This window comes from Coptis chinensis, chromosome 7 (genome assembly GCF_015680905.1).
Source record: "Coptis chinensis isolate HL-2020 chromosome 7, ASM1568090v1, whole genome shotgun sequence".
Taxonomy (NCBI): Eukaryota; Viridiplantae; Streptophyta; class Magnoliopsida; order Ranunculales; family Ranunculaceae; genus Coptis; species Coptis chinensis.
In genome coordinates this window covers 41,269,468-41,295,263 of record NC_141462.1, presented here as the reverse complement: position 1 = coordinate 41,295,263, position 25,796 = coordinate 41,269,468, and the positions used below count along the sequence as shown (strand labels likewise).

The 25,796-nt window shown below is 36.8% G+C and overlaps 1 protein-coding gene across 3 annotated transcripts; it reads left to right on the top strand.

Annotated features, from left to right (window-relative positions):
• The first annotated feature begins 12,820 nt into the window (after positions 1-12,820).
• Positions 12,821-25,326, top strand: LOC147487567 (OVARIAN TUMOR DOMAIN-containing deubiquitinating enzyme 12-like). 3 transcript variants are annotated; one of them, XM_086575149.1, is made up of 11 exons: positions 12,821-12,995; positions 15,000-15,409; positions 15,527-15,699; positions 16,510-16,583; positions 17,273-17,327; positions 17,710-17,784; positions 17,928-18,001; positions 18,095-18,143; positions 23,211-23,295; positions 24,628-24,684; positions 24,920-25,326. In XM_086575149.1, exons 2-11 carry the CDS (start codon positions 15,058-15,060, stop codon positions 24,979-24,981), a joined length of 1,056 nt encoding a protein of 351 aa, XP_086431275.1. In that variant the 5' UTR covers positions 12,821-12,995; positions 15,000-15,057; the 3' UTR covers positions 24,982-25,326. The 3 variants fall into 3 exon arrangements, with proteins under 3 accessions (XP_086431275.1, XP_086431274.1, XP_086431273.1); XM_086575148.1 differs by having other exon boundaries at positions 15,000-15,415; XM_086575147.1 differs by having other exon boundaries at positions 15,000-15,430.
• Positions 25,327-25,796: the final 470 nt, after the last annotated feature.

Below are 25,796 nucleotides of genomic sequence, written 5' to 3'. Positions count from 1 at the left end.
TGTTAATCGTACTGATAATGTTGATAGTGATACGACCGAGTTGTTGAGGATGTGTGCTGCCTGGGAAGCTGACAAGAAGAAGATGAAGGCTTTGAGGAGAAAACGTCAAGATGCGCTGTAAGAGAAAAGGGTGTTGGTTAGTTCGATGGTGGACCTGCGGGAAAAACTGGCTTCCGTGACTGAGTACGCCAAGCAGTGTGAAGGTGTGGCACGAAAAGCACAAAGGGAGTATGATCGAGTTTGTGAAGATCATGTTGTGCTGGCGGAAATGTATGTGGAACTACTGGAGAAGCAAGACTGTGAGGCCGAGGGTACTGCTGCACTCTTTGTATCACAAGATGTGAGTAATGTCCCTTCTACCAGTGCCGCTCCTACTGACAAGCATGTTGTTGGTGATGCTTGATTGTGCTGCTGGACTTGTCTCTTGTAAGTGTTGAAGAATTTTTTGGATGTTTTGTTTGTTCTCCTCTCTGTAAGAGAGTTAAACAATAGAGCTGGTTTCTCAGGCTTGTCTGAGCAGTTTGCCTCATGGTACAGATACATAACGAACTGGTTTCCACGAAAGTGGCAGTTCGATATTTTGCAAAAGTTGTAAGAAATACCGATCTGGATTTCCTGGGTAGACCTAGCAGATTGGCGGATTTGCGAACTAGTTTCCTGGTGTTGGTCAGGCAGTTCCATTGATGAATGTGGATGGAATGCATGTTTCTTGCTTATGCTTAATTACTTGTAGCTATTGTGTTGTTTATAATGTGTATGGCGTATAGTGGCCAAGAAGCCTTAGAATTAGCTTAAGGAAGCATTTTGCTTGTCGATAACATTCTCAGATATGGGTTGCCCACCCGTAAGAACTGTATAGGCTGCGGAGCTTGGTAGCTCGGGTGAGCATGCTAGCCTAATATGGCATGAGGCTCGTTAAGAGCGTTCTCTTTGAGCTGATCCTAAAGTTAAAGGTAGTTAACTAATGAGAATTTGATAAGCTATGAAGCCTGTGAGCTCAAGAGAGTGTGCGGCTCACGGAGAGTGTATTGCTTATGTAGAACGTGCTAGCTTAATAAAGCATATCGCTCACTGAGAGCGTTCTCACTGAGTTGATCCTAGAAGTATAGGAGCTAAACTAGTGAGAATTTGAGAGGCTCTAGAGCTTGCAAGCTCAAGAAAGCGTGCTGCTCACTAAAAGCGTTCTCACTGAGTTGATCCTAGAAGTATAGGTCCTCAACTAGTGAGAATTGGATAGGCTATGGAGCCTGTAAGCTCAAGAGAACGTGCTGCTCATAGAGAGTGTGGTAGCTTATGAAAGTGTATTGCTCACTGAGTTGATCCTAGAAGTATAGGTCCTCAACTAGTGAGAATTGGAGAGGCTATGGAGCCTGTAAGCTCAAGAGAGCGTGCTGTTCACGAAGAGCGTGGTAGCTTATGAAAGCGTATTGCTCACTGAGAGCGTTCTCACTAAGTTGATCCTAGAAGTATAGGTCCTCAACTAGTGAGAATTGGAGAGGCTATAGAGCCTGTAAGCTCAAGAGAGCGTGTTGCTCACGGAGAGCATGGTAGCTTATGAAAGCGTATTTCTCATTGAGAGCGTTCTCACTGAGTTGATCCTAGAAGTATAGGTCCTCAACTAGTGAGAATTGGAGAGGCTATGGAGCCTGTAAGCTCAAGAGAGCGTGCTGCTCACAAAAAGCGTGGTAGCTTATGAAAGCATATTGCTCACTAAGAGCGTTCTCACTGAGTTGATCCTAGAAGTATAGGTCCTCAACTAGTGAGAATTGGAGAGGCTATGGAGCCTGTAATTTACAGACGGCGCCAATGTAAAGGAGCGTTTTAGTTCACCTTTACATACAAGGATGGAAAGAGAAGGGGATTGAATATGGTAAAGACCAAGTTCGTTAATGAGCGAACTGCCTACGTATCTTCTCTTGATTCTGGGGGGAGAGAAGAATCAGGTCTGATGTAGTTCATGCAGGTGGTATTTATAGTTGTTGAGCATGAAGATTTATGCAACACGTGTAAAGACGAGTACAATTGTGTGGTTGAGATCTAGGATGCGTCTATGGTTGGTGTTAGTAGGAATCCCGCAATGATGGGGAGTGGTTGGGTTGTGCTAGTACGGCTCTGGTAATGATTGGTTCTGGATAATGGATGATGTCATTAGATGGAACATTCCGTATGAGGGTGTGCAAGTTGAGCTACTCTGGAGCGAGCTCGTAGGATGAACATCTTAGATCGCGTGTGCGAGCTGATGATGTGAGTCGCTCTGAAGCGAGCTGAGTATACCACTTGCGTGAGGTGAATTGCTATGCACCAAGTTCAGAGGACGATGACATGAGGTCGGTGCGGTATTTCTGTTTGTGCTGGACACATGTGTGGTATTCATTGGATGTGAATACTACTCCCTCATTACCCCTCGGTAGGTCACTTTGTACGTAAGAGCGTCCGGCGAGAGAGAATGATAGCACGCGTGTTTAGCATACGCGAAGATGCGCGGCGGTTGTGAACGAAATGCCGATCGCGGCTCGGTGAGTATGTTGTATAGCTGTTAGAGCATTTGAGCTCGAATGAAAGTGTTTGGGCTCCTGAGAGTATGTTATTTTGATTTCGCATTCGGTTCGTTGAGAGCGTTCTGTACTGACTTGATCCTAAAAATGTAGGTCCTTAACTAGTGAGAAGTATTGTGGCTAAGCAGCCTATGAGCTCGAGAGAGCGTTTTGTGCTGGAGAACATTTGAACTCCTGAGAGTGTTCAAGTTCGACTGCGTATTTAGCTCATTTAGAGCATTCTGCACTGAGTTGATCCTAAAACTGTAGGCTCTCAACTAGTGAGAATTAAGTGGAGCCTAGAGTGGTAGGTCGTCAACTAGTAAGATTTGTAGATGCTATGAAGCCTGGTAGCTCGAGTGAACGTGGTAGCTTAAGAAAGCATGTTGCTCGTGGAGAGCGTGTTAGCTTAAGAAAGTGAGTTGCTCGCGAAGAGCGTGTTAGCTTAAGAAAGCAAGTTGCTCGCGAAGAACGTGTTAGCTTAAGAAAGCACGTTGCTCACGGAGAGCGTGTTACTCGTAGAGAGCGTTCTCACTGAGTTGACCCTATAGTTGTAGGTCATCAACTAGTGGGAATTGGAGAGGCTATGGAGCCTATGAGCTCAAGAGAGCCTGTTGCTCGCGGAGAGCGTGTTAGCATAAAAAAGCGTGTTGTTCACGGAGAACGTGTTAGCTTAAGAAAGTGCGTTGCTCATGGAGAGCATGTTAGCTTAAGAAAGCGCATTGCTCACAAATAGCATGTTGCTAGTAGAGAGCGTTCTCACTGAGTTGACCCTACAATTGTAGGTCCTCAACTAGTGGGAATTGGAGAGGCTATGGAGCCTATGAGCTCAAGAGAGCGTGTTGCTCGCGGAGAGTGTGTTGGCTTAAGAAAACGTGTTGCTCACGGAGAGCTTTCTCACTGAGTTGATCCTACAGTTGTAGGTCTTCAACTAGTGGGAATTTGAGAGACTGGGGTGACCTCTAGGGTCTTGATAACAGGAGCTGAGGTGACCTCTGGGATCTTGACAACAGGAGCTAAGGCGACCTCTGGGGTCTTGATAACAGGAGCGGAGGCGACCTCTGGGATCTTGTCAACAGGAGCTGGGGCGACCTCTGGAATTTGTACTGGTGAACTAACAAGTGTTGGGGTGACCTCTGGGGTTCTGACTAGTGGATTAATAGGAACTTGGGCGACCTCTGGGGTCCTGACTAACTAATGGATTTGTTTTTATAAAGCCCCAAGCATTTTGCTTTGGTGCTTTGGACTTGACTTCAGCAATTAAATCTTTGGCCATCGTGTAGCTGGTGGGCTCGCTCCTAGGGCTGATAGACGGGTTAGTAGACTTGTTCGCGGAGAGGATCTGATTGCAGTGATAAGCCTCGACCGATTGCTGCGAAGCTCCATCATACCCCTAGGGCCAAGAAAGCAGAGCAGTTGTGGGAATTGGAGATGTTGTGGAGCCTATGAGCTCAAGAGAGCGAGTTGCTCACGGAGAGCATATTAGCTTAAGAAAGCGTGTTGCTCACAGAGAGCGTTCTCACTGAGTTGATCCTACAGTTGTAGGTCCTCAACTAGTGGGAATTGGAGAGGCTATGGAGCCTATGAGCTCAAGAGAGCGTGTTGCTCGCGGAGCGTGTTAGCGTGTTAGCTTAAGAAAGTGTGTTGCTCGTAGAGAGCGTTCTCGCTGCGTTGAGCCTAGAGGTGTAGGTCATCAACTAGTAAGAACTGGAGAGGTTATGGAGCATATGAGCTCGAGTCAGCGTGTTACCCAGGTGGGCGTCATGACCCGAGTGAGTTTGCTTGCTCGAGTGAGCGGGTGGCTCTAGTGAGCATCCTGATTTGGAGATCGCAGTTGATAGCTAGCCTTGAATTGGCGTGACTATAGGTAGCCCTAGTTTTGGAGCTTTGATTGACTTGTAAAAAATGCGAGCTAGCACCAAAGAGTTAGTGCGAACTAACAGTAGTAATTTTGGAGATGCATGGAGCATAATAACATAATTGAACATGTTTAGATGGCAATAGTGAGCCCCAATCCGGAGATGGTTGTGGCTAGCCCCCAGTGTGCATTGGAGCTTGATTGACCCTCACTAGATCGAATTGTGCATATGGTTGTTGTGAGCCCCAGTTCGGCGTGTAGCTCTTGCATAGTTTGGTGTCTTATCATTAACAGACCTGCAATTTATCGATCTATACTGGAAGATCATTAGTAGAAAAAGCTAATTTAATAGAACTAGTCCAAAATAAATTAAGTTAGTTAGACGGGCAAGACTGGTTGTATCTAAGTCGCTCCTGGTTCGTGTTGTAAACGACTTGACAAGGAGCGAGCTGGATTAGTTGTAGCCTTTGTCCAAATTGATCAACGCTGGCGAGGTCACTTATCAACACCGATAGTTTACTTAAACATTGGTACGTTCTTGGTGGGACAAACGACCTGCAAGCTAAGCGGTACTAAAAACAGCAATAGCTAGTCTTTACTGAAAACCAATCACATGCATATTTTGAGAGTATAAAAGATAGCTAAGATGTTGAGCTCTGGATTTGAGCTTCGAGGCTTGCCATGCTTCGTGGGCTTGAGGATTTTGTTTATTGGTTTTGGGATTTATGAAGTGGTTTCTCAAGAAATCGAGACCATAGACGACGCCAATGTAAAGGAGCGTTTTAGTTCACCTTTACATACAAGGATGGAAGGAGAAGGGGATTGAATATGGTAAATACCGAGTTCCTTGATGAGCAAACTGCCTACGTATCTTCTCTTGATTCTTGGGGAGAGAAGAATCAGGTCTAACGTAGTTCATATAGGTGGCATTTATAGATATTGAGAGTATAGATCCACGAGACACGTATGCTTCCATGCACAAGTATGGGGTGGAGATTAAGAATGAGTGTTAGGTTGGTTTTGGTAGGAATTATGTGATGATTGAGAGTGGTTGTAGTAGTTCGTATATCACAGTGATTGGAAGTACATGTATGGCTCTGGTAATGATTGCCTCTGGATAAGGGATGGTGTCATCAGATGAAGCGTTCTACTTGAGGTCGTTTGTTCGACCTGTGATATCTTGTAGCGAGTTGAAGTGGACCACCTACACGAAGAGAGCTCAATACGAAGCGATCTTGGGGGTAGGATTCCTGCTTATGAACACGTGCTTAATATTTTTGTATGAGAATATTACTCCCTCATAGTGTTCTTACAACCATTCAATTGAAAGGGAGAATGAGTTCGAGCCAAAATGATATGGTTATTGGTTTCACAGTTGACCCGAGGAGGCCTTGGGCTAATTTTATTCACACCCAATATTACAAATGCATACCCCAAAACTAACTTAATACTTAATTCCAAGTAGAAGAATATCGGTAGTAATTCGGGATGTTGAAAAAGAAAGCCATAACCATGCAAAATCTAGAATAAGGAATGAGTGATAAGGATATATACCAATTAATAATTGGAGCCTCTTATAATAAATTTCTAGTAGAATGCCCCTTATAAACAAAGTTAAAAACTATCGAAAATTAGTGGTCCACTTTTTATTGGAGCTTATAAGACCTTGATGTCTTATAAAAGATGGAACCCCTCACATCAAGACAAAATCAACTAACACAAAACATGTAGCATTGCTTGAAAATTACCAAACTACTCTTGGCTAAATTTCAAGGCATTACGTACAATTACCTTGAAAGACTTGAAGCATATAATCAATCTTTAGTTTTTGTAGTCCTACTCGGCTTATCTTCTGTCTTCAACAACTCCATGGACCATTCCTTCTCATCTTCTTTAGTGTCAATTAAACTAAACTCTAAAGTACTCGAACAATGCGAGATATAAATCTCTTATTGTTACGATGTGGTATGCCACCCCGAAAATGATTTTCAATGGAACATCATTCTTTAAACTCATTACTAATTTATTACATATTTTACTATTCCTGTCATAAGCAAGTTTGATACATGTGCAAATGCAAGCCCAATTAAATCTCAGCTCACTTTTAATGGGAAAATGCATACATCTTGCAAGTTGAACCCAAATGACTTTTGAAACGTCTCAGCCATGCTAGAAATGGGAGAAAAAAATATTATCTATTGTTTTTTTCTCTTTTTTTTTTGCTTGTAATCTCAATCTCTCTCACAATATTCCTTCTCCTTCTCAAAGTAGCAATCTTACTATTTAAATTTCTTGTCGATATCTGAAATACTTCGAGAATTTTGAGATTCTAAAGCAAATTAACCAAAAAAAAAACGCATGATGCAATCAATATACACAACTGGTTATCTTTAAATAAATAAAAATGTAACACGCTTGACCTCTGAAATTTGCAATATGGGCTTTAAAAGGAATTAAACACTTGATAAGGTCCTTAAACATACCATAGCAATCAGATTAAACTTAGATATAACAATCCCACAATTTTGGGAAAGAGTTAATTGTCTACCATATCTTTAGGTGTTTTTTTTAAGATATATCATTAAATAGTGGTTAACCATTATATGTCCTAAAAACTCATGTTTTTTAATATGTTGAAACTTATGAACTCAAATTTTTTGTGAGGGTGAGATCTATATTTATGTTTGTTCCATGGGATCTAACAAAAAAAAAAAAATGTAGAGCATAAATAGGAAAAAGTAGAAAAAAAAAAAATAGTTTCCACATTGTTTACTACTTGAACTCATAATATTTTTGTACAACACAGATCTCAATGCATAATATTTAATCTTAGCCACCACATAACTTTCTCTAGACATACAGCCCTCTCAAACAAACCCAATTAAGTGAGAGAATGGGACAAACAAGCAACTTTAAAATGATGTTGAGTAATGGAAGATTCAAATACTAATAATACATATTGGGTTAGTAACTAGAATATTGTCATGTTGTCTTGGGTATGTGTTGCCCACCACAAGTTAATTTGTTTGTCCTTTTATCCAATCATAGATCTTGTCAACCTTAGATTGCATAGAGCTCCCAACATGCGAGCTAAAATGATAATAAATATAGATATTAAAAAAAAACATTTGAATTGAAATTACTAAAAATATAACTGATTTAAGCTTAAGTCTTCACCCCAATCTCTCGACCGTCTTGAAGTCATTAACACATATGGTTGTACCAATAAACTTTGATCCAACATCCAAACTAACTAAAGGGAGGTTGTACTTGCGAGCTTGAGTCATCAGATTGAAATTTTCAACCAATTGTGTGTTTGGTAAAACTAGCTGCGTTTTTGATAAAAATGTCGCCATCTATCTACAAGATAAACACTTGGAGGTGGAGAGGACCAAGAGACTAGTTGATGTGAATTAGGGTTTCACATTGATAATTGAGTACTATATTAGTTTCTATGTCATTAGGGAGTACTAGAATTGGGTCTAATTAGTATTGAGGATTTTGAGGTTATTTAGTATAACCTCAAAATAAAGAGTTATTAAGGGTATTTTGGGGTTATTATTAATTCCGAATTTAGAGTGTTTTTTTTCCCCCCGATATAAGGAGTTGCAGGCCTTTGCCATAGTTAGTTTTTTTTTATTGAATTGAATTGATTTTACCGATGATTCGTGGAATTCATTTAATTGCAATTGCGATTGCATCAAATTGGTATCAAGAGCTAGATTTCAAAGCTTCTATTACTTTTGAAGGTCTTAGTTAATTATTATTATCATTAAAGAAGATAAAAGAATTAGACGGAAAAAAAAAATCGCTTCTGCAACTCTATCAAAGGTTTATATGTTTATTGTTTCTTCTAAACAAAGATTTTTTTAAGGGTGTAAAAAAAAACGGTACTGTTCATCATTGTTACTGTTTCACAGCACTGTTCACTTACATTACTATTCATCGTTATTGTTCCCCGATACTGTTTATGTTACTGTTCACCGTGCACTGTTCACTGCGAAAATAAAAAATTATTATTCTTATGGCTGCGACAATTAGAGAACTTAATGTAAAGTTTGAGGCATTAGAGAAGAGTGTGAATGATATAATTGAGAAAACATCTTATTATGATGAGAAGTTCATTGCTTTGAATGAAAAAAATTGAGAAATTGAAAGTGGATTTGATGACTTCTCTCGATGTACGTTTTGCTGACTTGCGAGATTTGTTGACGAATGGAAAGGAACCTTGTAGAGATAATTTGCCTCCTCCCATTATTATGAATCATCCTCCACCAACTGAGCGTGAGTTCAAACTAAAAGTTGATATTCCAGAGTTTATAGATATTTTGGAACCCGAGGGTCTGTCTTGAGTGGATTGCCACGATAGATAATTTATTTGTTTATCAAAATATGTTAGAAGATCGCAAGGTTTCTTGGGTTGCTACTAGCTAGGTTTCGCGGGTTGCTTTGATTTGGGAGTGCATGAAAGAAGTTTTGGTTACTAAGTTTGTGCCTATGAATTATGCGCAACAATTGTACGGGAAGTTGCAAAATTTGAAACAAGATTCTGGTGATTGCATCACTAGTGGTTGGTGTCTTGGCGATGAAGAAGCAACTTTAGGCTGACATAATAAAGACAACCAGATAAATCCATGTCTAAAGCAATTCACATAGACCATACGTAATTCAAAGAACTAAGGTCATGTAAACAATAAATACAAAAAAAAACATTTATATTGAAAATCCCAATAAAGTACTTCATAAAAATCTCTTTGTATCAACGTCTTAAAATTTTAAAAATTAAGACCAGCGTGATAGTATGCAACCTCTCCCTATCAATGAGAGAGTCAGTATGCACCTCAATTACAAAAACCTATGGCAACCAATACAAAAAATGATCCTAGATGTGCAACCAAAAAGTATAAACATCTGACATTATTCTCTATACAATCTATAAACTTAGATACCGAAATAAAGTCAGTTTAATGGTTAACAGATAGATATATTATGGTCAGTTTATGTTGACAAAAGATATGGTAAATAAGAACACAACCCACTAAGAAAAAGAGAGAGATGTGTACCCTGTTGACGATCCCTTATGTGATCGAAGAGATGACACAATTGAGTGGTTTACTTTAAGATTTTAGACAGTTATAACACTTGCCAGCGAAGTCAAGACATGCCGCTTGAGAAAAGTTGCCCACATGTTTCTATGAAGAAGAGGAGTTGTAATCAGGCTAGGAGAAATTATTTTTTAGACAAATAATTGAAAATTTTGACTTAGGTCGTGTATTTGCACTCTATGAAATACACAGCTAGATGATGTGAGATTTGAAGAAACTACCCGCAATATAGCATGTTCATTCAGTTCATGCTCAAGCTTAAAATTGACAAAGTTATGTGTGGTAATGATAAGGTGGTGAAGATAGCAGTTGTCAAGGCTGAGAAAGTAGATTCTGCATCTGAAAGCAATTATTTGATTGATGTCATGATGCGTGATGTCATTTAAAGTGGTCTCTCTGTGGTGACTTATTATTTGGGGCTCTGGATTTAAGAGTGGTGATTTATTATTATTTTTTTTGGATGAGAAGGAACTATATATATATATATATATAGAGAGAGAGAGAGAGAGAGAGAGAGAGAGAGAGAGAGAGAGAGAGAGAGAGAGAGAGAGAGAGAGAGAGAGAGAGAGAGAGAGAGAGACTTATTACATTGAAGGACCTTAGCCCCAAGGGCTCATCAACCCTAAAGGGAACCTAACCCGTGCTCTCGCCGAGTGCCACTTTAAGTAGACCTAACCGCCGCCACCTTGTCATGAAGACTTGTTTTCGCTCCTCGGCCCACCTATCGTAGTAACACCATGTCTCTAGTCCGAAGACTCACCTGGCCCAAAGGCCCATTACATAATTACACAAGAAAGAAATCTCAACCAACACTTGGCTCACTTGGCCCATGAGGAGAGGGGTACACAACCAATTGAGCTAGAAGCTCTTGTGCATGAGGAGGAACTAACTATTGACATAAAGGTTACACGATAATTTCTATGCCAAGGCCTACTATGGAAAATGTTATAACTCTTGTTGTTACTACACCAATAGAGAATGTGACCCCTACACCGCGAGTAACTCGCCATGCTCCACACTACTCTGATTGTTCCTACAACTTTCTAGTGGACAGACTAGGCATCGACATGCTCTTCAGAAGCATAGTGACAAAGCAAGTGCAATGGAATAAACCTCCCCCTGAGGCCTTGATACTGTTATGCTAAATTGTGATGGTACACTCCAAACTCTCTTTGCAGGTTATGGTGGTGTGTTTAGGGATGCAAATGGAAGAGTTATACTTTTGTATAAATGTGGCTATAAGAAGAAGTCCATTGTTTTCTTGTAACTCTTAGTTATTGAAGTTGGCATGAGGATATAGTGAGAATGGGTTTTCAATACTTGCATATCAACTTGGATTCTGAAATAGCAGTGAATATTGTAAATGAAACTGAAGTAACACCTTGGCATTGTTTGAATGTTCTGCAGGCTATCATGATGCATAAACAAAAGATCACTAGACTGGAGGTGAAACACATTTACAGAGAAAGTAATAGGGCAGCTGACTTTGTTGCCAAATCTTGTTGTCCAAGAGGTGAAACTATAAGATGTCATATAGGTCTTTTAAAGGAAAAATTGTCTGTAATTGTGCATGAAGAATGAAGATGAATATGTACATTATTGGATGTATATACACAAGGTTTTAAATCAATACAAGTTTGGGTCGGCCATAACCTATACCTTCACAAAAAAAAAACTTGAGAATAACTAACAACTAGGATATCATCATGTGTGTTCTCATCTATCTCAGCAAGGAGGGCAAATGTGTTGTTGCTCACTAGTTCAACAACAGGAGGAGGCAACTGTGTAAGATTAGTTCTCAGCTGGGTGCATACATGTTACCATAAGCCTTGTAGCCCCTGTGTGTGTCAGCATTTTTGAGCTCCATTTTATATATATATATATATATATATATATATATATATATATATATATATATATATATATATATATATATATATATAGTTTCATTTTCTTCATTATATCCTTTAGAACCGGAAAATGAGAGTGGAACCTCTTCTTGAATCTTTTGTACGTAGTTTCTCTCGTTCCTCAAAATATAAATAACAACAAAAACCATAGCCCTTACAATCTCAAAGTTAGTTGTATTCTTCCTTGTTATTTTAAATATCTTGTACCACTCATGATTTGAGTCAAGGACATCAACTTCCATGCCCAAACTTCGTTTTGCTCCTGACCACACCTCTTTGGTATAAGGACAATAAAAAAGGAAATGATGTGAATTCTCATTTGAATTTTTGCAAAAAATGCATTCAGATTGATGAAGTATGTTCTTCTTGGTGAGTCTGCCCATGTTCTTCTTGGTGAGTCTGCCCTGAGTAGATAGACTGTCACTAAAGAGTTGCCAAGTTATGAAGGAGTGTTTAGGGACACAAAATTTTCCCCATAAATTTTTTAACTATTTAGTACCATGAACTTTCATTTTTTTTTTCCTAAATGATACTCAAACTTTTTTTCTCGCTTATAAGTACCATGAACTTTCAATTTTTTACGATTTGATACTAAATGTCTAATTTCTATTTCATGATAACCAAAGTGTCCTTAGGGCATCACCAATCAGATTAAACTTAGATATAGCAATCCTACAATTTTGGGAAAGAGTTAATTGTCTACCATATCTTTAGGTCATTTTTAAATAAATATCATTAAATAGTAGTTAACCATTACATGTGCTAAGAACGAGCGATGCTACACAAACGACCTACTTTTTAGACCCACTATCGCGACTCACTATTTGGACAACGTTAGTTTGCATTGAAATACACATGAACACGTGTCTCGATGTAAATCAATAGTTATTATGCTAAGAACTCATGTTTTTAATATGTTGAGACTTATGAACTCAAATGTTTTAGTGGAGATGAGATCTATGCTTATGTTAACACTTCCCCAAACATAAGTGTCTATTTTTGGAGATTGGAAATATATAATCATAATTAAGTCAAACCTTATTGCCAATAATTTTATCATAAAATCACAAAATCAAATAATGTGGTCCCAAAGAAACATTTATTTGGTATATTTAAAAACCACTTAATTAACAATCTCAAATTTGAAGCAAAATAATCCATTCATTCACATTCTCCCGTGTACCTCGTACTAAAAAAATACAACTATTTGTTATTCCAACAACCAGAAATCCAGCCGTCCATTCCGCACACGTGTTAAACCAAATAACAAAATCTAAACCGTTATTTTAATTCCCCACAACAATCACGATCAAAATATCTTAACGGCTCTGAATTTCATAAAAAATAAGAAAATAAGAAAAAGTAAAAGTAAAAGTAAAACCGCTTAACTAGCCAACAACTCTCAACACATGCAAACAAAAGTAGAAAACCGCAACCTCGTTAACTATCTCTTTAAAACAGTTCGATACTTAACATCCGACTCAGACTATATAACTCGTGATGACGTCGGCATAAAATCTATCGTGTGGACTTTATTTTGTGGCGTATCGAAAATTCTCCAACCTTTTTGTTCCGTTCCGTACCAGAGGTGAGTTTAAAGTTTGTTTGTCTTACGTTTGTTTGAATCAATTTTTTGGTTAGAGATTCGATTAGGCAACTAGCAGAAGAGTACGGATTAATTTACATCGTTTATTTCGATGCAAACCAACGTTATCCTCTAATTATTATATATATCTGAAAAGTTAATGAAAACAATATTTTAACATCCAGATGAGGAAAGATACTACTAAGGTACATGGTCATTATTTCCTAGATTAGATTAGACTTCAATCTTGAGGGACAATAACCATGCTAGTAAACAGAGCTGAATGAATGGAGGAATAGGAACAGACCCTTCCTTGTCTTTTAAGTATTTTTTTCATCACATTTGTAGCCTTTTTAAATGTTAAAGAATATGTAACAAAGAGAATGATGATGCTTTTGTTTTTTGTCTTGTTATAAACAAGAATAGACATCCTACGAGAAATTATGTCTGGTTTTGTTTTTTTCTTACGAGAATTTTGAATTAACTGTATCATAGTTGAATTAATTATAATGCTATTCTTAATTGTTGAGATGTTTAGTCCCACATGGGATATGTTAAGCCACTTATAAAAATCTATAAGTCTTGGGGCCTCTCCTTTTATCACCAATTGGTTTTAAGTTGGATGCTCATCTTCAATATTAATCTTTTTAGCAATTTTTGCTATTAACTTTTACGCAATAAACATAAATGACATGACTTTGGGACGGGAGGATTCTAGCCTCTGAGTCGTGGAATATAATAGTGGTTTCCGTCAATTTGCTTTCAATTGTTTATGGCATTTGTTAGGTTGTTGCTGAAGCTTGATATTGTTTAGTTGTAAAACTGAAACATTATTTAGGATCCGTACATATGAATCACTTGAGATATTGCACTATGTTGTCAAAGACGACACTCTATTGTGTGAAAATAGTTACAGGTTGTTGTCAATGGCATTTTGAAGGCAGAGCGAAAGCGTCAGTGAGAAATGTAACACTTTGCGCATCGCCTCGCCCCTGACAACATGGATGCTGTATAAGAATATAATTTCTCTATTATAGTCTGAGAGCTGATAGATTTTCATTTTAGTTAGTCAAACAAAAAGAAGCTTCTGGTATGAATGGTAGTAATATATTTAACAAAATGTTTGTGACTTAGAATCTTGTCGAGTAAGTGATATATTTACTATGTTTGGTTCCACTTTAGCTTTTCTTGAAAGATGTGCCAGCATCACATGCATCACCATCCCCACTGTTATTGGATAAAGTTTTCATATATATTAGAGTGAGGTCTAGACCTTTCAAGCTTAAAAGAAAAGAACATAGAGTTAGATTAAGTCCTGTTTAAGAAAAAAATGAGGAGGTACTCTTGGGTTTGATGTTTTTTTTTCGTATATCAAATTATCAAGCGGAAGTACGTCTAGTGTCGGCAAAAGATCAACCATGTGCTAGAATCGGGATCTCACATATTGTAATGATTCTCGGTCCACTGAGGATAAATATTGAGTGACAATTAAATATGAAGTGTCTGGGGTTTCGACTAGTTCATTCTTGGGTTTGAGTTATTGTTGAACTTAAGAAACAATGTAGTAGTTGCGAAAATGCCTTTTGAATCTCTAGTTTGGTAATTCATATCTAGTAGGGGAAACTGGTGCGTGCTGTATCTGTTGTGTATGTCACCTCTTCTTTATATTTCCTTACTGCGTAGTTCATACTGTTCGTATCTATCTTGTTAGTATTGTTGTGTTGGCAAATATCTTTCTTTAGGATGTTTGTCTACATTTGGTTGCTCTGTTGAAAGTACTCTTAACATAGGCGAGGATTACTGTTTTGCACCATTTTATACTAATTTAGGAAGTAGCACTGGATTTTGTAGGAACTATGCTATTGTGTGGTGTCCGTAGTGAACATATATTCATGCTAAATGAAAACCTTTTTTTTTTGTCTATATTGCGATCCATTCCTACTGTATAAGTAGACATATTTTTTATGTTTATTATCAAATCATGAAGTCGAGTGCTACATTTTCCAGGAGCTCCTCGAAGTTTTTCATAGATAGAAACTGTGCCGCTTCATATTATACGTAAAACATGATTACCTACGAGCAAGATCCTGATGTTGTTCGTTGGGGTCTGCATCTTCTTGATGGCGATCCATATTCTAATTCTACCTACTGTGGGAGTTCAACCCATTATGAGCCAGACTATTACAATGAACAATATGCTTGTGAAGGTCATCATGGAGTAGTACGTACTATTGTGGAGAACGATGGAGTAGAACGTACTAATGTGGAGAATGATGAGATGATTGCACATGCTCTTCAGGAAGAACTATCACATCTTGCAGTTGCGGAAGCGTCTGGATCTGCAAATTCAGGGGAAGGCCATGTACAAGCATCCATTCTTGCTCAAGACTGGCTTGGTCCATCCATGAGAAACTATGGTCCTGGTATTATGACAGTTAGTTAGTGGCAGCTCAATTTCTTGTTTATTCTTCTAATTATACTTATTTTCTAAATTTTATTTTTTGGTTACTGATTATATTTACTCAAATAAGTAGGTCCCGAGGGGGTCCTCGAAGATGGAGATGATATCGAACTTTCAAGTTCGTGCTCTAGCCCTGAAGAAAATGCATACAATATTGAGGAGTGGGCTTATTCACTGGAGCTAACAGACGAGACATCTTTAGATGGGGAAGTAGGGAAGAGGTTGAACCAGATGGTGCCTATCCCTGTAAGTTCGACGTCTTCATTGTTGTCACAATATCTGATATTAGATCCATTTTTAGTGTGTGACTAGAATTTAGATTTTCTCTGATTGCTTCACATAATTACATGTTAGATCAGGAATCAGTGTGATCAGTGGAGCTTGCATGTTGAAATAGTGTATAAGACCTCTCATTGTTTGTACGTTGGGATCAGGAGGAAGTGAATCTGTTGTATTTTCATTTAGTGTTCTGCGATTCTGCTCTAGTTCTAGAACTGACCAGTACTAATGGATATTTTGATTTCATTGAGATCTAAAAAAATATATCGCCTAAGCTATCACAAATGCCTTGTTGGCAGTATGACAGACATCGTTTTTGTTGTTTAGGCAACCTGAAGCATGCACCTGTTTTGCCACATTGGTAACTCATTGTTAAATTCATTTTCTAGTCCAGTTTGCTTATTGCTCAATGTGGACGTCTACAAGGAATCCAAGGAGAATTTATCCACAAAAAATTAGTTCATTTGAGTATGTCTAACCTTATAAAAACTGTGTTGCAAAATTGAGACATTATGGACCTTTTAGATAAATCGTAAAACTTGACCACATATTTTGACATAATTTCAAATAATCAAATGATCTATTTATTTATTCATTTTATTTATTTATTTGTGTATTCTTTATATGCATCTCTATGATGGAGAGAACATATCCATAAAAAAAAATGAGCCCTTAATTCCTTCTGGAAGTGCGCTTTTTGGTCGCGGTGTCTACTTCGGATGGCTAGGTACCTTTTTTAAATATAGCATGTTAAAGATTTTTTATGGTTTTCTGCAGCATGTTCCTAAGATTAACGGAGAAATACCATCAATTGATGAGGCAACATCTGATCACCAGAGGCTGCTGGACAGGTAGCATCTCGAGTTCCTTCGTACATTTCAACCTTTATCACTAATAGAGATGCTTCATGTTTTTGGTCTTCAGTTGTAGCTTTTCTTCTGTTGTATATGAGAGTTGGGTTTCTGGTTTGTTTAAGAGTGCCAAGTTTTGATGGTCTTATATTATACTTTTAATCGATAAAAGATAGTATATTGATATAACCAATAAAAGATATTGTCAATCGCTTAATGCGTCAACAAGTTGTATACAAAACGTCAAAAAGCTAAACCTTAACCCCGAACGAGAACCCTAAAGGCCTACACCAGTCGCCACAGAGATTTACAATCGGCTCCTCGTCTTCCATCCCACCACAACCTTTTTGCAGTCACAAGAGTTTCTGTGCTGTTCTCCATGCTTTCTTTCTTTTTCACGGACATACTGCTACACTGCTATGTAAATATTGTATGATTATTGCTGTTGTCGTGTTTACATTTATTTTAGGGGCATTGCCTTGTTTTGCCTTGTTTTTGTTTCTCTTTCTCGTTTCCTTTCTATTAATAGCATTTGTGATTTTCATCTGTGCTGGAGTTAAATTAATTTATGGGACATTTCTTCAGGGGCCGTCATCTCTTTGCTTTCCTTTCTTTATCTTTGCTAAAAAGAAACAAATAATTTTTCTATTTGCATTTGATGATTGAAAATAAATTTCCTTCTTTTGTAGATTGCAGTTATATGATCTTATTGAGCGCAAAGTTCAGGGAGATGGTAATTGCCAGGTTAGTTCTGAACTATAGACAATTGTTTCTTTTGTTTTCCAGATATGATGGTCTTAGTGTTTTAGCATTGGTTGATACATTTTGAATTTGTTAAACAACCAAATTCTTAAACAACTAAATTCTTATGTTCTTTTTGAAGAACACTTTGATTAGTTACAAGCTTTTCATGGCAGTAGATAAAACAAAATCAGCACTATTTTGTTTTTGCGGGCTGGACTTTTCCCTCTTGTCTTCTTTCAAACTAGCCTGACACTTGTTGCAAGAAGTGACACGTCACTTGTTGCAAGGTGTTAATAGCCTGGTCTGAACGGCTTTCAGTATAGTGTAGGATTTCATTTTACTGACTTTCAATGATATCATATTAGTTTTGCATTCTTTGCAGTTTCGTGCTTTGTCAGATCAATTCTATCGTACACCTGAGCACCATAGGTTTGTGAGGCAACAAGTTGTCAATCAGGTTAGCTGACATTTATTGATTAATGCTACACACTGTTACTTTCGTAGTGGCATTGCTTCTTGTGATCTTTCGTATATGTTTCTTGAACTCATATATGAGTCTGACTTCATGTTCTTTTCTGTGCATTCTCTTAATAACATCAGCTCAAATCTCACCCAGACATATACGAGGGATATGTTCCTATGGAATATGGGGACTATCTGAAGAAAATCTCCACGTACTGTCCAAAGCCTTTTCCCCTTGTTTCTGAAATCATTATTGTTTTTACATAATAAGGTTATGTTAACACCCTTGTTGTGGATGTAAACAGGGGAGGTGAATGGGGTGACCATGTTACTTTACAAGCTGCTGCAGATTCGGTATGAATCAGCAACCTTCTTCTCTTTTATAATTTAATTCTTCATTTCACTGGTGCTTGAGAGAACAGTTTGATATGACAAACTGTTTCTTCACTGAAACATCTGCTGGGGCACTTTCTTGATTGTTTACGTATTTTACATCATTTGGATTCTAGATAGTGCAAATAGAGAGTAAATTTAAGGACTCAAAACTTTATGAATCGAATCTGAAGCAAGATGTAAGATGCTCTATAAAAGCTTGCCTCTGTTATGTGCTTATGATGAATGGAACTGTTTGAAATTGCCTCTACTATAATTCATTGATGTAGTTACACGCAATTAGATATTTCATATTTGGAATATGAATATCTAAATGGTCCAGGCTTGGCTTCTCATAGGTTAATATTTGATTTACATTGTAGATAAGATGCATGCATTGATTTGTGGATTTTAGCCTTATCCTCCTATTAGTTTGATGGCCTGACAAGGATCTCTACCTAGTCTTAATCTCTGGGAAGATCAGGGGACCATGACGCGAAAGGTCAATTTAGAGTTAGATCTTGGTATAATGTTCCTCTTTCTACCCTTTCTTCAACCTCCTAGCCTTTCCCATGCCCCTTTTATTCTTTGAAATAGATTTGGAGGGAAAAGATTCCTCCCCGAGTTTATTTTTTCTCTTGGCTTTCGGTTTTGGGTTGATTTTAACTTTAGACAATATTAGGAATATGAATATCACTATTCTATGTTACGCTTCCGGGAAATCTCTCAAGATACTCTTATTTATTTTTCCTTTTCTTGGGTATATCCTAGGTTGGTGGGTGTTCTGTTGTTGATGTGGTCCAATCTGTGGTCACCTACACAGACTAAGAGGAAGTGGTTGGGCATAACTTTCTTTGCAATATTCAGGGGAATTTGTTTTTGATACGTATCACAGATAGTTTCAGGCGAACAAGCATAAGTTTCTGCAGATGGTTCTTGAATGATTGCTTTCCAAATGGTGTGATTCAAGGAGATACCATTTGGGGGTTTTGCATTCTCATTTTCTAGGTAGTCTATTATCCAGGAGGGTTGAGTGGTGGATGCATTTGTAGTCTCTCGTGTTTTCTGTTTCCTGCTTTGATTTTTTTTTCTAGTGGGATAGCTCTCGTAAATTGTGACTAAAACAGTAAAGAACAAGTATGCATATCACAAGATTATGACAAGAATGTCAAAGTAATTTAGGGATATTTGTTATGTTGAAGTATCATTTAACCAATTATGAATCATTCCCAAGCAGGGTTATGATTTATCAGTTATTTTCTTGAGTGTCCTTACATATGGGGATTCTAAGTCTTGGGGAATAGTAGACTTCAACTCTCAGTATCCAAATAGATAAATACAACACATAGGAATAACTAATTTATATGACTAGTACACAACCTAAACTTGAAAGAGTCTCCTAAAACTCCAAAGGGCCTGACTGGTCAACTCACAACTAAAGATGGTTCACACACAACCAAAGTGTATAATAGCTTGTAAGGCATCCTAGATATTGACACACAATTTAAATCATGTTGGTTGACACACAACCTTAAACCATACGTCCTAAATTGTTATGAGTTTAATTTATTTATATGGAAATTAGTGGATACCTATTGGGGTAACTTTTATGATCAGTTATTTGTAGGTATGGTAATTAGTGTTTATGGTTACTCTACATCTGAAGATCTTCACATCTAAATCTTTTGAGTTTTGGATTTGTTATTGGTCAGAGCCTTACCAAGATTGGGCAGATTCAACCTTAAACTATAAATTCAAATTTCATCAAACCAGTGATTTATCAACGCAGCATACTTCAAAACAGTTGTCAATCAAGGTAGGTATATGCACATTTGATCAATTCATAGAAGGGTATGGCTAGAATTATGTTCCTACCCTCAAAACGAATGGGAAGGAGATCATCAAGTAAGCAAGAACTTGCCTCATTGCGAAGCAGATTACAAAACTACATAGAGATACACAGCAACTAGTTTGAGAGCTCCAATAGGGGCACAGCCGAAATCTCACAAGGTTGCTATGTTTCTCTGCCTTGTTTCGTCATCTTCATTGCGTTAAGGCAAGTTCTCGCTTATTATCAGATCTACCTCCCATTCTTTTCTTGCCATATATCCTTGTATGATCTGGAGCTAGGGTGCACATACCTTGATTTACCACTGTTTTGGAGCTTGTTGTGTTGATATAGATTGTTTTATGCAAGCATGCATAGATGAAATTCGAAATTGATCTTTATGATTACATCTGCCTATTTTGGCAAAGCTCAAATATGAGTCTTGACAACTTTTTGTCTTGAAATTTTATGGCAGTTAGAGAAATTACATAAGGATAATATATCCAAAATTCTGAAGGTGAGTGTGTGGATCTTCAGATATAAAATAAACTTTATTCAGACATTTCCGATATGATGGTCTACCTTTAATTTGCTCTGAAATATTTTTGGAAGTTAGATACTAACATAATATAATTCAGAAGGTTTGGATGTGGTGATCTTTGGTTATGAAATAAGTAACATTTAGTATTGAAGGTTTGAGTGCTCAAGTTTTTTTTGTTAGTTAGAGATGACGTATGAATGTTTAACATATTCTAAATTCAGAACGTTCAAGTGTGTAATATAGTTGTTAGAGTTCTAAGAGGACATCTCCCGAGGGGATTTTTGGAAGTTTCTATTATTGTAAACTCTTATTTTTCATATATATATTGAAGTGATACAAGACTGAAACTAATAAAGCTGTATGCTCTTTTTCTCTTTTCTCTCTAAACTTCCTCTCCACTGACAAGTGTTCAATTTTACTATAATAACATTGAAGGTAATTTTAGGGATATTTATTTTTCTTTCAGTAAGGATATCAAAGAACAAAATTTGGTAGATAAACCTAAAATAATAACCAACTTAAAGAACAACTAAAAACAACAGTAGTTACTAAAAACACAAATGCAACCTCTTAAGAATTTGGTGCGCCTAAAGATGGTTCGATGATAACGTACCCCTGACCGCGTCATCAGATCAAAGTTGTTTTGTTTGGTGTGAAAATTAAATGCTTAGTATTACTGTTGCCTTGTGCTCAAAAGTGGTACTTGTATTACTAACATAAGAATTTTTTTGAAAAGCAGACAAGAGTGAATAATGAAAAGCTAAAGCTGGGAGAATTGTAGGATTTAAAAACACGCCAAAACTTTTTATTGCTGATTATCTTTTTTCTCTTTTACTTGTCTTGTATTCATTATAGCTATTGCAACATTTACTTTTAGCTTAGGTGTTTGATAAAAATAAAAATATGCTTGCTGATTCTTATGCTTGAGATGAAGTTATTTTTTACTTTTTTCATTAATACTGATTGATATTGAAATTGCTTAATTTTGTTTTTCTCTTATCACGAAATGTGGACTTAACATTTATAATTCTAGTTTGTTACAAAATACAAGCTGCAACAAGTTTTACTTATGTTTTTGTGTATGTGAGTGTGTGTCTGTGTGGCGCTTGGTATTGTCTGTATGTATGTCTGTACAATCATATGTTTGTGGCCAAGTGCATCAAATGACAGTCTAAACATTCAAGGATTGTTAGGCCTACACACTAGTGGCGCTTAGGCTGGACAAAGTTGATGCTCTGATTTGGAGACATTTAGTCATTCAACTAATCAACTCCATTACGTGTGAGTTATACACCAGGAATTTTTTTGGAAAGACTTCCCAATTTTTATTGTGGGAGACATTAAAATTTTCAAAATTTTTAGGGAAATTCATACTTTCCTCATTATATACGAAATTTGATTATTGTGATTGCTTAAGATTTCTGAGTGTTTATCTTTACAGTAAGCAGGATTCAAGTTATTCACAACTTGAATCATTTTATGTTATGTGTTTCCTACGTGGAAATGTAAAGAGGCCAACCTTAATGGGCGATGATGCCACATAGGAGGATAAAAATGGACTTTTCAACATTGGGTGTAATAATCATGCTAGTATATGTATTACATGCTTAGCACCGACATTCAGAATGGGTTTGTGTTGTCTGAGGACGATGCACTTTAAGTGATTGGTCTTTTCCATTGTTTATCAGTAGAATTAAGTTTTACATTTCTTTAAAAAAAAAAGTAATCAGCTAAACAGAACCACTTATTTGAATATGAAAAATATGGTTAACTTCTTCTCATGTTACTATATAAATCAAGTATTTCTTTATTTTTCTTGTGGGATAGATGTACAGTTGTACACGGTAATCATTTTTGGTTGTTGAGTGATCTTACTTTTCTTAATCATGAATTCATGATAAAATTTCCCAATAAAATTGCAGATGCCAGCTACCTTAGTTGGTGAAGTTAGTCGGCATTGTCACCACATAATTAAGATGCATAGTTCCGTTTGATTAGTAACATTCATAAAGACACTACCAATAAATATGAAGCACCTTACAACCTACCATAATTAAGACTTCCAATTCAGTACATAGTCTTGGAATTTCATATTCCCGAACAAGCTTTTACCAGTAACCCAAATATAGAAGTTTCATTGAGCTCCATGGTTGTGTTGCATAATGCATATCATTTTCCACATTGTCAAATACTCATCCTTGCATTTATTTCCAAATAGTTAAAACCTTAGTAATATTAATATATACATATAAGAAGCCTGATTGCACGGTACTTCAGGGAAGAGAGAACATTCCTTTTTCGTATAAAATTTATACCCTGGTCGTATTTTAGGTGTTTATTCTGGTGTAATTCTGATCCATTGGTTTACTAGCTGTGTCAACTCCGATAATATTGATGCCTGATGTCATCTGCTTTAAACACATGGCCGTGTTATCCATATGCTCTTGCCCTAACAAGAACTAGGTGACTATGGGACTAATATTGATAGTTATTGATAGACAGTGCCGTGTTATCCATATGCTCTTGCCCTAACAAGAACTAGGTGACTATGGGACTAATATTGAGAGTTATTGATAGACAGTAGAAATTGTGTTAAAAAAAGTATTTAAGCATAAACTTTTATTGATTTCAGTGAAGATATTTTATTGATGAGTAATGCATGTCTTGTTGTTTGGTGCAGTATGGCGTTAAGATATTTGTGATTACGTCTTTCAAGGATACATGTTACATTGAGATTCTCCCAAACATTCAGAAGTCAAAGCGAGGTAAGGTTTTGAAGGATCACAATTATCTGGATTATGGTGGTCACTGTCATACATATAATTTATCTTGTTTCTTGCTTAAGGCTGATGATGGTTTTTCTCTTCATTTCAAGTTGATTAAAAAGAGTTAAAGATGAAGTTGATCATGTTATGTGTGTCTCCTATGAACAATGTCATCTCCGTTCCTATCGTTTCTCCTTGTTCTTGTAACCAGTGTTGTAGAAACCGGTAAAAACCGCGAGTTGACTTGCGAGTTAAACCAAACCTCATATAAATCGAGTTGACTTATTGGCAAAACCGGAAATTGTCAAACCCACATTAAATCGCTTGTGATTTGTCTAAAAATAGCAAATTGCGAGTTAAATCTTAAATATTTCAGTTTATATACAAGAAATTTATTTGAAACTTCAACAAAAAAAAAATAAAGAGAATAAAATCCAAGCAGAGAATAAGATGCAAGAGATCTAATTTGTCGTTATTGGTTATGTAAATTTGTAAACCTTATGCAATGATTGATGGAGTCATGCAGTTTAGTATGTTCTTGTATTTAAATTTGGATTTGGAATCATTTTGTGTTATTTACTTAAGTAAATTTGGAAATCATTGAAAAATTCACATAAACTTCATGCATGTATAGGTTTATAATCATACATATATTGTTTGAAGTCTAAAATACTTGGGGAACAAAATCTTACGATTTACGATACGGTTTAAGATTTAATCTGACTCTTAACCTCTACGGTTTAAGATACGAGTTACGATTTTACAACATTACTTGTAACTATTAAAATCACTGTAATAATGCAGAGGTCTCTGGTGTACTTCTTATAGCTATTCTTGAACCATGTTTCCATTTCTTCATATTTATATTTATTCTTTATCTACTGTTTCCTTGGGCACTGTTTGCATATGCTCAAGATAAATCATTGGGAGATGAGTTGTTTCAAGTCACACAGCCCTGCTTTAAGAGTATACATAGTTTTCAATTGCATTACGCAGGTGGCAGGAAAGTACTTGAAGATTTATAGGAATAGCTCTCCCAAAACGTCTTTTTGGTCTTCAGTAGAGTACAGAAAAATTGCCCAATGTTAGTTCTGCTACTATAATTGTATACCATAGTTTAGCACCCTCTAAGCTGATGATGGAAAGTTCTCTATGTGAAACATGGGGAGTTTACTATTTCTTCGCGCTACTTTAAGACTTTATTAGCTCACTTGGTTGCAGTCTATAAATCTATGAGATATACTAAATTTTCTCTCTAGCCTTAGATCATTTATTGATTTTTTTTCGACTTACTGCAACGAAATTTAATTGAGGTGCTTGTGTGTTGAGCAGTTATATTCTTGAGCTTTTGGGCGGAGGTGCACTACAATTCTATTTATCCAGAAGGAGGTGATTCTTCTTCCCCCCAGACTCTTTGTTCCTTGTGTATTTAATGGGCAAATAGAATGTTTAATGGGATTTTGTGTCAAATATTTCTCAAGTAGAAATATCAAATATGTAGTACTGGTCACCAGTTAATAGTTTGAGATGCTTTCTTACTTTTTTTGTAGTGTTGAATAAGAGTTGCAATTTCACTTTGTATATAACTTTGCTCGTATGTTTGTTTTGTGTTTTCTGGGCTCAGATATACCAGAATTTGAGATAAAGAAGAAGAGAAGGTGGTGGAAATTCGGAAATAAATACTAGTGGATGAATGTGAAATATTTCAGTTTCTCCTACTATTTGATAGTTGATGCTTCTATCACAAAAAGGGCAATGGTTCCCTCATTGACACGTTCTACTTGGGGTTTCTGTCAGGGAAACGTTTCTGGAGCAGATACCATCCAGTTGCTCCATAATGTAAAGATGAGGGATCTCTTTGGTTCCCAGTTACTGCTAATCTGCCTCGCCCTCGTTTGTAAATATCATTTTCAGACCTTTTTATATTCTTTTAAATTTAATTTTACATTCTTACTCCATCTTTTAACGTTCGTCTGTTTCCGTAATCATATTTCTATTTATAGTTATAAATAGCTTGTCTGTTTTATGGCATTTTTTTGTGCCTCGTGCAATTCAGAGGGGTTGTATCAATTGTTGTAGGAGTCCAAGCAGGCAGGCTGTTTTCTGGTGCGCACAGTTTTAAAGCTAATTGATGGCAAATTAGAAGTTATATATATTACCATTTGACAACTATAGAAGTAGTTGGAAATTTTCAGTTTCCGGACACGAGGTAAAGTGGAGATAAACTGAGAGAAGAAATAGGGCTGAAGATTATGGTCGTACTAATGAAGTAGAAATATAATGAAGAACATTGCAGTGATAAATTTGCAACTCTTTTTGGAGGCAATATTAAAGATATCTATTTTTGTAGTATATTACATGGGAAGAACGCTCAGATCTGGTAATGTTCATTAATTAATTTAAGAAGTATAGTAATGGTCGAATGGCGTTTCACAGAAAATGAAAAATCATGATGGCGCTTAGCAATACATTTAAGCTCTTTCCTTATTCAACTGCATTGT

Bases quoted from the DNA above. Each gene is read 5' to 3' on its own strand.
- LOC147487567 (XM_086575147.1), top strand. From the start codon at position 15,058: ATGATTACCTACGAGCAAGATCCTGATGTTGTTCGTTGGGGTCTGCAT. The intron at 23,296-24,627 runs GTAAGGTTTTGA...TGTGTTGAGCAG, and splicing joins CATTCAGAAGTCAAAGCGAG to TTATATTCTTGAGCTTTTGG. The intron at 24,685-24,919 runs GTGATTCTTCTT...TTCTGGGCTCAG, and splicing joins TTCTATTTATCCAGAAGGAG to ATATACCAGAATTTGAGATA.